The sequence below is a fragment of the Strongylocentrotus purpuratus genome, unplaced genomic scaffold (assembly GCF_000002235.5).
Source record: "Strongylocentrotus purpuratus isolate Spur 01 unplaced genomic scaffold, Spur_5.0 spur5_scaffold_17, whole genome shotgun sequence".
Lineage (NCBI taxonomy): Eukaryota > Metazoa > Echinodermata > Echinoidea > Camarodonta > Strongylocentrotidae > Strongylocentrotus > Strongylocentrotus purpuratus.
The window spans coordinates 16,316,583-16,330,647 of NW_022145602.1; the positions used below are offsets into that span (position 1 = coordinate 16,316,583).

The 14,065-nt window shown below is 42.5% G+C and overlaps 1 protein-coding gene across 1 annotated transcript; it reads right to left on the reverse strand.

Moving 5' to 3' along the window:
• Positions 1–269: 269 nt before the first annotated feature.
• On the reverse strand, positions 270–9,251 carry LOC115925088 (ankyrin-3-like). The gene is made up of 7 exons (XM_030988260.1): positions 9,236–9,251; positions 4,926–4,997; positions 4,372–4,607; positions 2,929–3,996; positions 2,170–2,373; positions 1,474–1,631; positions 270–321 (listed from the first exon to the last, which is right to left on the reverse strand). The coding sequence occupies exons 1-7, from the start codon at positions 9,249–9,251 to the stop codon at positions 270–272; spliced, it is 1,806 nt and encodes a 601-aa protein (XP_030844120.1).
• Between the last annotated feature and the right edge of the window lie 4,814 nt (positions 9,252–14,065).

Below are 14,065 nucleotides of genomic sequence, written 5' to 3' on the forward strand. Positions count from 1 at the left end.
TTCTCTTACGTGGCTCGAACAAATTAAAAAGTCCCCTCTAAGCATTATAAACATTTAGTTAAACAATAAAAGTGATCACCGCGTCTATCATTTCTCTCTTTTAAATAGGAAATTTGTACTTCTGAATATGAATGTGGCGATTGCCTAAAGTTTTCTTGTTCTGTTCTTGTTTTTACAATGCACCCATGTCAATCCAAATCAAAATGAAAACCTTATTAATCATCTATTTATCATTATTTGTTTATGATAATGTATGTTTTACTATTCATTTAACACAGAGTGTTACCTCGATCAGCTCTGATGATGTCCATGGCAGGAGACCTGAGAATTTATGCGAATGACAACAAAGAAAAGAAAAGTGATATTAACATATTGTTTCAACCTTCAGGATATACTTAGGCAAGCAAAAGGTATTTGATCAAATATCCACAGATTTTTTACCCAGGAGATCAAAATCCCACTTTCGGCATTTAAGAATAATCATTGCTAAAGTAATGAAGGTGCTTCATAAATGACTACTTTTTGTTTTCCTTCTAGGAAATAATACTTCCACCTGTGTACAATAGAATAAACTGTTGGTGCATAAATGAATAATGACCGCATGCTTTCATGAACACATATCCAGTGTTCATCTCAATGCTTTAAAAAAAAGTATTTTTTGAATAGTTTTACAATATCTTCAAACTCGTTTATATAATCATCAGGAATACTGACATTTCAGACATGGTCAGGACAAAATTGGACATATGTTATGTATGGGAGAATTAGCCTTCTTAAACGCATTTTTGCACACACTTTTGCCAATAAAGACTCAACTATCTAAAGAAAAAAAAACCAAACAAAATTCAGCACAACTTGTGCCAACTTGCCAAAAAAAATATCTGACTAAAATTTTAAAGAAATTACTGCACTTTTGAGTATTGCTCTTTATTCTAGTGTTCATATTGGCTGAATTCAATTTGAACACTTTTTAATAGATCTGCCGAGGTGAAATTGCCCTTTTTAATCCGTGTTTGATTATAAACCTTGGTACCAACCGTAGATATACCTCGGCTGGAAACCCAAATCCAAATTTAAGAAAGCCAAGTTAATAATTTTCATTTGTTTTTTAAATAATAAACACACTTTACCAGTTAGAGTGTATCTGACTAAAGTTTTTTTAACAGTATTATCAACTAGTCACTGGGCACTTTGCAGTGCACACTCCACTCCCTGTGGAGCCTTTTAGCCAGTCACACTGTTGTTTGGTCGTGCACAAGCTAATCAAATCACATAGGCGTTCACATCCTAGCAGGTACACATTTACTACCTGGATGGAGTGGAGCATTGTATATAACAAATGCCCAAGGACATACATGTCATGCAGAGAATCTAAAGAACCCACGACCTTTGGCATTTTAAGTCGAGTGATTAAATCACTTGACTATGACACCGCTTCTATATTTGTTCCAAATTAATATAATACTCCCTCACCTTGAGAATATCATCTGGCGAATGACTTCATCCTTGGCATAGTGGACTGGTAGGTTGCCTTGGTTATCCTTGATATCCGGCTTTGCTCCGTGGTCCAAGAGATAGAACACCAGCGCCTTCTTGGGAGACAATTCATTCTGATAGAATTCTTCTGAGATCTAAAAGAATTATCAATAGAAACGATTGTTTAAACTTTGAGGGGCCTTTGTGTTTCAGAAGATTTATCCACAGATTCATAATTCCGAACATTTGTTGTGTTTTTCTGATGGTTCGTTTATGTTTATAATTCTAAAAGTTAGATAGGTTTCATTACTCCAAAGGTTTGTTTATCCGAAAATGGAATAAGGTTCGTTATTCCAAAGGGTTTGTAATTCCAAAAAGTGATACAGAATTGTTGTCATTTTTGCAATTATGAGCTCAATTTTACTTTCAGACTTACAAACCCTCTTTAGTTTTCAGAATTATATGAATCCTATTTCATTTTTCAGAAATAAGACCTCTTTTTTTGTAATGTTGCTATAGAGACTTATTCATCGTTAAATGGCTATGCTAACTCATGTGTGATTTGTATGATTCCAATTGCATAATTGTAAGTAAGCAATCCGGTTAGTGTAGGAAATTACTTTATAGCAATTGTCGGAGGAACAAGTGTCGTACAATCCCAGGGACAGTGTATTCTAAAGTTCAATATCTTACCTTTTGGAGTGCTGGTGTTGATTCGACCCTGCTGTCCTTCCTACCAGAGAGTATGATGGCTTCGTGAAGACAGGTCTGTCCGTCGATGGACTGGATGTTGAGATCGGCGCCATGAGAAACTAATGTCTCGATGATGGAGGTGTAGCCATTTTGTGTGGCTAAATGAACTGGTGTACAGCCTTTCTCAGAATGTTGTCCAACAACCTGTGTAAAACACCAGCCTCAAGAATTACAATCTACAAAAAAAACAACAGCTTTTTATGAAGCAGTGTCTTTTCTAGCTTTCCATATCTTTAATCACCAAAAAGACTTACATACATACAGATATTAACATTTAAACAAATATTAAATCTGTCTGTTAAGGTCAACCATGGGAAACACAAAAAATGGTCACTGTTGACAGTTGGCCTTTGTAGAGAGATTCTCAAACACACATTTCTTTCTCGAGGGAGGCAAAATGAACGATCACGATGCACAGGTGGCTTTCATAGAGAGGTGGCCACTAAGACAGGTTTGACTAACATGTATATGTACTGGTACAAATTAGGGTTTGAGAAGCCCTCGTGGAATCATTTCAACCTTTTTCATAATTCAGACAATCTATATTACTTCACAAGAAAGTTTTAACAGGATTATTAAGGCTAAACATTTGCTAGCCCTTTTCAATTTATATTGATATGATTTTAATACTTGCAAGAATATTGATAAACTGTATGATATTTTTTCCTATGAAATATATAGGAATACTAAATTAAATACCTTCTTCTCATCTCCTGTTAAACCCTCGGTATCAGCATGGCCATTTGGGGAAGACGGATGTTTCTGCCCTTCAGCACACCGCGTATCTGGACTTGTCCCATGTACTTGGCCTTGTTCTGCTGCGAGTTGCAACGCAGTCTTCTCAGGTATACTCAGATCTACTTCAGCTCCGTGCTCCAATAGATATCTTGTGACATCGGTATGTCCATTTGCAGCAGACAAATGCAATGCAGATGATCCCTTCTTGGTAACCTTGCTTACATCTGCAAGTTGCTGAAGTAGACACTTCATGACATCGATGTGACCGTTCTGAGCAGCAATGTGCAAGGGAGTCCAGCCGTCATTGTCTGTCGCATCAATTTCGGCTCCGTGGTTGAGCAAGCTATTTGTGATATCGAGATGACCATTCTGCACGCCGACATGTAGGGCTGTAGAACCTTTCTCCTTGGTGGCTCCGTTGACCTCTGCTCCTTGCCTAAGCAAACGCTCGATAACGCCGCAACGGCCAATGAATGCAGCAACATGCAAAGGAGAGATACCATCAACATCCCCTTTAGCTACTTCAGCTCCTTGTCCAAGTAGATAATCTACAATATCAAGATGACCCATTTGCGCAGCTAAATGAAGAGCAGTCCAGCCAGCATTGCTGCTTTCGTTCACTTCAGCTCCTTGACTGACCAGATACCGAACAACTGCTAAACTGCCACCTTCTACAGCATATTGTAATGATGTGCGACTAACTCTTCTGCCTCCTTGACTTGCAAGAAGATCTGGAATGTCGAGATCAGACAATATACCTGGCCTATGCACAATAACCATTCCACCTGGAACTGTCTTTTCATCATCGCCATCTTGATATTTGCTTCTACCAAGATCACTTTCTGTAGCACCTCTAAAGACAGTGAGAGAATCAATTAGTCTGCTAACTGCTTGAACTACACGACTATGCACACATCGCACACCATCATAGTGACCATACTGTCCATCAAATTGTAAGATGACAGAGTGCCACACGCTTCTCTTATTCAGTTCACAGCCTTGGCTGAGCAGATACTTCGTAATGTCGATCTGACGATTACATAAAGCATAATGGAGAGCAGTGGTTCCAACTGCGCTGCCAATATTTGCCTCCACTCCATGACTGATTAGGGATTTGACGATATCTAAATGGCTAAAAAGTGATGCAAAATGAAGGGAAGTCAATCCAAGGTCATCTCTTTTATTCATATCGGCCCCTTCACTGATCAGATATTCCACGACATCCAAGTACCCTTTCTCTGAGGCACTATGCAAGGCACACCTACCAAAGTCATTGCTAGAATTCACATCAGCTCCTTGACTTAGCAAATATTTGGTCATATCAAGGTGTCCGTTACTTGCTGCAAGTTTTAAGGCTGTCCAACCAAAAGAACCAGCTTTATTCAGCTCGGCTCCTTGACTGACTTGATCTTTCATGGCATCAAGATCGCCTCTCTCTGCAACGGAATGAAACTCCGTCCAAGGAATGATATTTGCTTTGGCCAGCTCAGCTTGCTGACTAAGCAAAGCACTTGAAACACGTACATAACCAGCAGCTGCGGCAAGGTATAAGGCTGACCATCCTTTGTCACTATCCTTACCAACATCAGCTCCTTGAGTGATTAATTCTGTGACAACATCAAGATGTCCTTCATTAGCGGCTGAATGTAATGCAGTCCAACCATCATTATCATCTTTATCCACTTCAGCTCTTTGACTGATGAGATATTTGGTGACATCAAGATGACCATTAGATGCAGCTAGTTGTAATGGGGTCGAACCATCATTATCACCCTTATTCACTTCAGCTCTTTGACTGATGAGATATTTGGTGACATCAAGATGACCATTGTGCGCAGCTAGTTGTAATGGGGTCGAACCATCATCATCACCTTTATTCACTTCAGCTCTTTGACTGATGAGATATTTGGTGACATCAAGATGACCATTCTGTACGGCTAGTTGTAATGGGGTCATACCCTCATTGCTGCTCTCATTGACTTCAGCTCCCTGACTAATCAGACATCCGGTGACATCAAGATGACCTTTATCTGCAGCAAGATGTAATGGGGTCAAACCCTCAGTTCCGCCATTATTAACCTCGGCTCCTTGACTGATCAGAAATTTGATGACATCAAGATGACCATTGTGCGCAGCTAGTTGTAATGGGGTCCTACCATCATTATCACCTTTATTCACTTCAGCTCTTTGACTGATGAGATATTTTGTGACATCAAGATGACCATTAGATGCAGCTAGTTGTAATGGGGTCAAACCATCATTATCATCTTTATCCACTTCAGCTCCTTGACTGATCAGATATTTGGTGACATCAAGATGACCATTTTGTGCAGGTAGATGTAATAGGGTCAAACCATTATTATCATATTTATCCACTTCAGCTCCTTGACTGATCAGATATTCGATGACATCAAAATGACCATTAGATGCAGCTAGTCGTAATGGGGTCCTACCATCATTATCATCTTTATCCACTTCAGCTCCTTGACTGATCAGATATTTGATGACATCATGATGACCATTAGATGCAGCTAGTTGTAATGGGGTCGAACCATCATTATCATCTTTATCCACTTCAGCTCCTTGACTGATCAGATATTTGGTGACATCAAGATGACCATTTTGTGCAGGTAGATGTAAGGGGGTCAAACCATTATTATCATATTTATCCACTTGAGCTCCTTGACTGATCAGATATTTGATGACATCAAGATGACCATTAGATGCAGCAAGATGTAATGGGGTCAAACCTGTATTATCATATTTATCCACTTCAGCTCCTTGACTGATCAGAAATTTGATGACATCAAGATGACCATTAGATGCAGCTAGTCGTAATGGGGTCGAACCATCATTATCATCTTTATCCACTTGAGCTCCTTGACTGATCAGATATTTGATGACATCAAGATGACCATTAGATGCAGCAAGATGTAATGGGGTCAAACCTGTATTATCATATTTATCCACTTCAGCTCCTTGACTGATCAGATATTCGATGACATCAAAATAACCATTAGATACAGCTAGTCGTAATGGGGTCCTACCATCATTATCATCTTTATCCACTTCAGCTCCTTGACTGATCAGATATTTGATGACATCAAAATGACCATTAGATGAAGCTAGTTGTAATGGGGTCGAACCATCATTATCATCTTTATCCACTTCAGCTTCCTGACTTATCAGATATTTGATGACATCAAGATGACCATTCTGTGCAGCTAGTTGTAATGGGGTCGAACCATCATTATCACCTTTATTCACTTCAGCTCTTTGACTGATGAGATATTTGGTGACATCAAGATGACCATTTTGTGCAGGTAGATGTAATGGGGTCAAACCATTATTATCATATTTATCCACTTGAGCTCCTTGACTGATCAGATATTTGATGACATCAAGATGACCACAATGTGCAGCAAGATGTAATGGGGTCAAACCTGTATTATCATATTTATCCACTTCAGCTCCTTGACTGATCAGATATTTGATGACATCAAAATGGCCATGAGATACAGCTAGTCGTAATGGGGTCCTACCATCATTATCATCTTTATCCACTTCAGCTCCTTGACTGATCAGATATTTGATGACATCAAAATGACCATTAGATGCAGCTAGTCGTAATGGGGTCCTACCATCATTATCATCTTTATTCACTTCAGCTCTTTGACTGATGAGATATTTGGTGACATCAAGATGACCATTAGATGCAGCTAGTTGTAATGGGGTCGAACCATCATTATCATCTTTATCCACTTCAGCTCCTTGACTTATCAGATATTTGATGACATCAAAATGACCATTAGATGCAGCTAGTCGTAATGGGGTCCTACCATCATTATCATCTTTATCCACTTCAGCTCCTTGACTGATCAGATATTTGATGACATCAAAATGACCATTAGATGCAGCTAGTCGTAATGGGGTCTTACCATCATTATCATCTTTATCCACTTCAGCTCCTTGACTAATCAGACAGTTGGTGACATCAAGATGACCATTCTGTGCAGCTAGTTGTAATGGGGTCCTACCATTATTGCTGCTCTCATTGACTTCAGCTCCTTGACTGATCAGATATTTGGTGACATCAAGATGACCACAATGTGCAGCTAGATGTAATGGGGTCAAAACCGTCATTATCGACTTTATTCACCTCGGCTCCTCTACCGATCAGTTCTTGGAAGAGGTCAAGTTGTCCATTCTGCGCAGCACTGCTTAATGCACTCTGCAAATCTTCAACACTGCCATCTTGTTCATTTTCCTCCTTACTGTCTCTGTGGATCGGACTTTTGGCGTTGCGTTTACGACTGACCCCCTTTTTGAAAATCTTCTTTCACATTCCTAGTGAAACCTAAGGGTCTCTCTCCTTGCTTAAGTTCATGAATTTATCAAGATATTTTAGGGCTGTTTAAATTTTTCCCCTACATGCTGTATCTTCTCATTTTTCTGCCCCATTCCTAGTGAAAGCTAGAAGATGACATCAGTGCATCACCAAAAAACCTAGAAAAAAGGGAACATGTTTAAATATTCGCAAATTCGGTCACTGGTGAGGTACATATTTTTTTTAATTGGATGGAAAGGGCATATCTTGAAGTATCTCAGTCCAAAAAGGGTACGGCTTTGGCCAGGCACGATTGATCTTAGCCACTGAAAGATTTTAAGAATTTTAGAGGGCGCTATTTATATCATGCGTTATTATTGGAGCGTGAAATTTAGCGAGGTTATGTGCATCGATAAGATTAAATACTGTAGAAGTTTGAAACAAAACGGAATTGGTATGAGAAAGTGACGGCAGTTTACGGTTTTTTAGGGGTCAATATTTATACAATTTAAAGCGATTTTTGGCAGAGTTGATTTCGGATTTGAATTTTCCAATTCTAATCTATATTTTGTTCTTGTTTTGTTTTGTTACGTATTCTATATTTTATAAAGCACTTTTAATTACCAGTTACAATGTAGACCACTCGACTATGACACCATTTATACATTTCTTTCAAATGCCCATGTTGATTTAATCCTTCCCTACCTTGATAATATTATCTGGCGAATGATTTCATCCTTGACATAGTGGACTGGTACGTTGCCTTGTATTGTTAGACAGGTGGTCTTTGTAGACAGGTAGTCACTAAAGCAGGTTTGACTGTAATTGTTTAATGTAATACAGGGCTCTCTTGCAAAGCAGTTTTGATTTACTGAAGAGACCACCATGTTATAAACTTTTCAACGAATAAAGATATATATATATTAATGATAATAATAATGATCCGTGTTCTTATATAGCGCTCAATACACCGATCCAACGATGTGCCTAAGCGCTTTACAGATATATATGTTTCTAACAACCAGTTTTTCCATCAATCAAAGGTCACATCTCACTCTCCTATTCAGTTTATTCGGTTCGTTGGTCTCATTATAATGAATTCATGATCCCCCTTAATACGCAATACTCAATTTGGGAATTTCTTTAAAAATAAGTACAAGCGAAATTTACTGTCCGAGTATGTTTCAGTTAAATGCAATTTAGCGTGTAACCGTCAAATTCCTGAAAATTTATATAATATTTTTTATTCTTTGTAATGGATGTATCAACTTGGCAAGCCACATAGGCCCTTACTGATACACCCTATTTCATTTTCCAACAATTGCATTTAAATTTAATTACTTTGTTTCACATATTTAGGTCGCTTGTTATAATTATGTACATTGTAAATGTTTACAACCATATTTTTTAAAATACTGAATTTGAAATAAAATGGATCAATCAATCAATCAATCAGATGTAACAGTATTCATTGTCACTATTCCATGATAACTATTCCGATCTGTATATGACCTTTAATAACTATACTTGACATTAAATTACTAGATAACCATCATAGGTGAATCATACTCCCTCAGAAGCTGGGAATACAACTATCATGCATCAGCATGGTACATTGGACTCAAAAGGTTTATGCAAATCGCCTAACATTGCCCGAATGTTGAAAAATTCGCTAACGACATGAGATCACGAATCATCACCATTACCATCAACATGACCATCAACAACAACTACAGCAAATCTTCCCCTACGACAACTACCCCTAGGGCAATGACCCCCTTGAGCAACCACCCTCTGGGACGATTACCCACCGGGACAACTACCCCTGAAAAACTACCCCTGGACAACTACCCCCAGACAACTACCCTCTAGGACAACTACCCCCTAGGAAAACTAACCCTAGGGTTACCACCCTCTAGGACGACTACCCCAGACACCTACCCTCTACGACAACCATCCTCTAGGATACCTACCCCCTGGACAAGTATCCTAGGGGGTAGTTGCCTCGGGAGTAGTTGTCCGGGGGGGGGGGGGTAGTCGTCATAAAGGGTGGTTGCCCTAGGGGGTAGTTGTCCTGGTGGTAGTTGTCCGGGGGGGGGGTAGTCGTCATAGAGGGTGGTTGCCCTAGGGGGTAGTTGTCCTAGGGGATAGTTGTCCTAGAGAGTAGTTGACTGGGGGTGGTTATCCGGGGGTGGATGTCCAGGGGGTAGGTGTCCGGATACGGTTCATGATAATTAGGATAAGGGTTTCTGTAATATATACATAGATTGTATGTAACTCTATTCCGACGAGCTTATATTGTGGCTTTTGCTTGGATCAACCAAATTTAGAGGTAACGAGTCAAAAATGATATATTAATTGTACTCACTGTTTGCCTAGATCCTGCTAAATGCGAAATGAATCGTGGAATGAGGCGTCGAGTCCTTTTCTCAGAAATATTTATCCAATTATAGCCAATCTTACTCGGTTCAAATAAAAGTAACTGGCAAGTGACATTGAGCGGTCTCTTCTAAAACGTGATATAAAGGCGTTTACCATGTCTCTTTCGCAAGATAAGAGGAGAGTTTGTTTTTGGGACATGAATCCGTGTGTGAAGGATGCCAAAATATGTAGTGTGTCGAAGTAAATGATCTAGAAATCAAACTAATGCAGATTCTTTTAGCAGAAATGTGCTTCGTTCCATCAGATTTCCGTGTAGAAGTAATGGATAACCAGTATGAAATGAGAGACATAGGTTGCGTGAGTTTGTATTTCAACGTCTGGTGACGTGGCATTGAGCAGTTACCTAATGCAGTCAGTTGGATCATGTAGTACAAAAACGAAACCAGAGGAAAATACAAACAAATAGAGCGAATAAACCAGACAAAAGAATACATATCTCTTGCTTTAATAGTGAGTCGGTCATGATGGGCATTGAGACGCAAATAGTATCGTGTGATAAAGTGGACTGGGCATTCTGAACAACAAGTGGAAACCTTATGCTAGGAGTCCACTGGGCCGGCGCCAGTTGGTGCCAGTTCGCGCCAAAGATTATGTGATTGGCGCGTAGTGGCTCGCTGTGGCGCCGAATTAATGTCCGCTCGGCATGTGTCGCCAAGTGGAATAAACTGGGTGCCATATGGCGTGCGCCAAATGCCACCCGGCTTGCTCCAAAATGTTGCGCCAGTTTGCGCCAGTTTGCGCCATTTCACGGCCATTTGATTCCAAAATTCACCCTGTTGGCGCCATTCGCGCCAATAGACGGCTACTTAGCGCCACTTGGTGATTAGTTTGTGCCAAAGGTCGCCAAATTGGTTTGAACTTGCCGCCGCTTGGCGCTACTTGCCGACTATATAAATACCGGCCATCGGCTACCTGGTTCAGACCCTCCTCAGCTGCTGTATGAACAACATCTCTACTAAATATTTACAATTTTGATATGTCTGAGGCTTTTGATAATGTTGGAGTGATGATGCTGCTCCATCAGAAGATGATGAGAGATGCTGAGGTGGCCACTGCCTATTAACTTATGCTGGCCAATCCTGAAGAAGAAGAGCCTCCTAAGAAGAAAAGGAAGCACAACTGGTGGTTTAGACCCATGCTCCACCCACAGTTGAGGGCCGAACGTGGAAAGTACCACACTTTGATGGAAGAGCTGAGGGAGAATTACAGGAGGAAGTTCAAGAACTACACCAGGGTGTCCCCAGAGATGGTTGATGACCTGTTGGTCAGGTTAACACCCCACTTGCAGAAGAAGGACACCCACTTCAGGAAGGCCATTCCCCCTGGTCTCAAGTTGTCCGTCTTCCTCTCGCCACTGGGGCCACCTATGCCGAGCTGTCTTACAACTTCCGAGTGGGCAAGGAAACCATCCAGAAGTTTGTCCCTGATGTAGCCAGAGCGATAGTGGATGAGTATGCTGCAGAAGTCATCTCCCTCCCCACAACCAATTAAGGCTGGCTTGAGGTTGCAGGTGATTTTGAAGCGAGGTGGAATCTTCCTCACTGTCTGGGAGCCTATGATGGAAAGCACATCCATCTCCAGAAGCCCAACAAATCAGACAGCCTTTACTTCAACTACAATCAGTTCTAATTCTCGGTTGTCCTGATGGCTCTGGTAGATTCAAAGTACCAGTTCATGTGGATCGATGTGGGTGGGGTTGGCCATCAGTCTGATGCCCAGATCTACAACAACAGTGAACTGAAGGAGTGCATTGAAGCTGGCACTTTAGGCATCCCAGATCCAGCTCCTCTTCCCCATGATGATGAAGAGCACCCTATGCCGTACTTCTTCGTGGGAGACGATGCCTTCGCCATGAGGACGTACATGATGAAGCCCTATGGCCGTCGTAACATGGACCAACAGCAGAAGATCTTCAACTACAGGCTGTCCAGGGCAAGGCGTGTGGTTGAAAATGCCTTTGGCATTCTGGCTCTGCGGTTCCAGTGCTTCCTTGGCCAGATGAGACAGGAACCAGATACAGTCCGCCTGCTCGTTGAAGCTGCCGTCATGCTGCACAACCTCATTAGGAAGCGCTATCAGGCACTGGACGTCCGCATGTTGGACCAGGAGGATGCCCAGCACAACCTCATCCCTGGAGCTTGGAGAACTGCCGCCATCGCTGTGAGAAAGTCCTGTGTGTGTGTGTGTGTGTGTGTGTATTTGGGTTTTTACAGACGTGTATCAATCAGATATGATTATTTACGTCTGGGGACCGACTTTTAACGTCACCATCCGAAAGACGTAACTCAGTTTCGAACCTGCGTTCTCGGCTGAATCAGTTTGTAACTTCCACTTTTAGCAGGATTACAGGCGCACGCCGCAACGCCTAGTTGTGGCGTCCTGCGATGCCGCCCTGCGATGGCGCCCTGCTTTTATAAGCGGCAAGTGGCGCCGAATGGCGGGCAACCAGGTGGCATTTGGCGCGAAGTAGTCACCAATCGGGTGCCGTTTGGCTCGCGTAGTGGCGCAAACAAGGTGCCCCTTGGCGCCAAGTGGCGCCATGTGGCGCGAAATCTCATTGGCGCAACTTGGCGCGCGCCATTACATTCCAGTGGATTCTAATTGGCGGATTGTTTGCGCCAAAGGGCGATATGTTCGCGCCATTTGGTGCCACTTGGCGGACACTTGGCGTTGATTGCTCGATGCAAGTGGCGCGAAAAAAATTTCAAACATTTTGAAATTTTCTTGCCGCCACATTCAAATGTGGCGCCGTTACGGGCCACCACGAGCCAGTTGGGAGGCAGTTTGAGCCACTACACGCCACTAGGCACCTTATTGGCGACAGTAGGCGCCAAAGTAAATTGCATTGGCGCAAACTGGCACCAACTGGCGCCGGCCCAGTGGACTCCTAGCATGAGTCTGTTCCCAGACAGAGAATAAACTACTTTAAATGACGATGGGAGGGGAGGGGACTTTAATATATATCAATTGCCATTGCATCTAAGTACTTTTCCCGAAATTCAATTACTTAAATCTACAACACTAGCGAATCTAGACAACTCAAGAAAATGCCAGCATTTGGTTTCCCAGTAACTATTTGATTATGTTTTGAATCTTTACAAACGAGTTTCGTTTTAGTATGATTTGTATACATGTGCTTATTTATTAGTACCTAAATCTCAGGGAATTTATACTAAAATTAGGAACATAAAATCAACGATAATTGCCCTACAATATTTGAGAAAACCTTCATGAAATTCGAATAGAGCAGAAACAAAAGTATCGAAGCGCAATGAGGCCTTATGCTAGGAGTCCACTGGGCCGGCGCCAGTTGGTGCCAGTTTGCGCCAATGCAATTTACTGTGGCGCCTAGTGTCGCCAAGTGACACCAAATGGCGCGAACATATCGCCCTTTGGCGCAAACAATCCGCCTATTGGAATCCACTGGAATGTAATGGCGCGCGCCAAGTTGCGCCAATGAGATTTCGCGCCACATGGCGCCACTTGGAGCCAAGGGGCACCTTGTTTGCGCCACTACGCGAGCCAAACGGCACCCGATTGGTGACTACTTCGCGCCACTTGCATCGAGCAATCAGCGCCAAGTGTCCGCCAAGTGACACCAAATGGCGCGAACATATTGCCCTTTGGCGCAAACAATCCGCCTATTGGAATCCACTGGAATGTAATGGCGCGCGCCAAGTTGCGCCAATGAGATTTCGCGCCACATGGCGCCACTTGGAGCCAAGGGGCACCTTGTTTGCGCCACTACGCGAGCCAAACGGCACCCGATTGGTGACTACTTCGCGCCAAATGCCACCTGGTTGCCCGCCATTCGGCGCCACTTGTCGCCTATAAAAGCAGAGCGGCATCGCAGGACTTTCTCACAGTGATGGCGGCAGTTCTCCAAGCTCCAGGGATGAGGTTGTGCTGGGCATCCTCCTGGTCCAACATGCGGACGTCCAGTGCCTGATAGCGCTTCCTGATGAGTTTGTTCAGCATGACGGCAGCTTCAACGAGCAGGCGGACTGTGTCTGGTTCCTGTCTCATCTGGCCAAGGAAGCACTGGAACCACAGAGCCAGAATGCCAAAGGCATTTTCAACGACACGCCTTGCCCCGGACAGCCTGTAGTTGAAGATCTTCTGCTGTTGGACCATGTTACGACGGCCATAGGGCTTCATCATGTACGTCCTCATGGCGAAGGCATCGTCTCCCACGAAGAAGTACGGCATAGGGTGCTCTTCTTCATCATGGGGAAGAGGAGCTGGATCTGGGATGCCTAAAGTGCCAGCTTCAATGCACTCCTTCAGTTCACTGTTGTTGTAGATCTGGGCATCAGACTGATGGCCAAC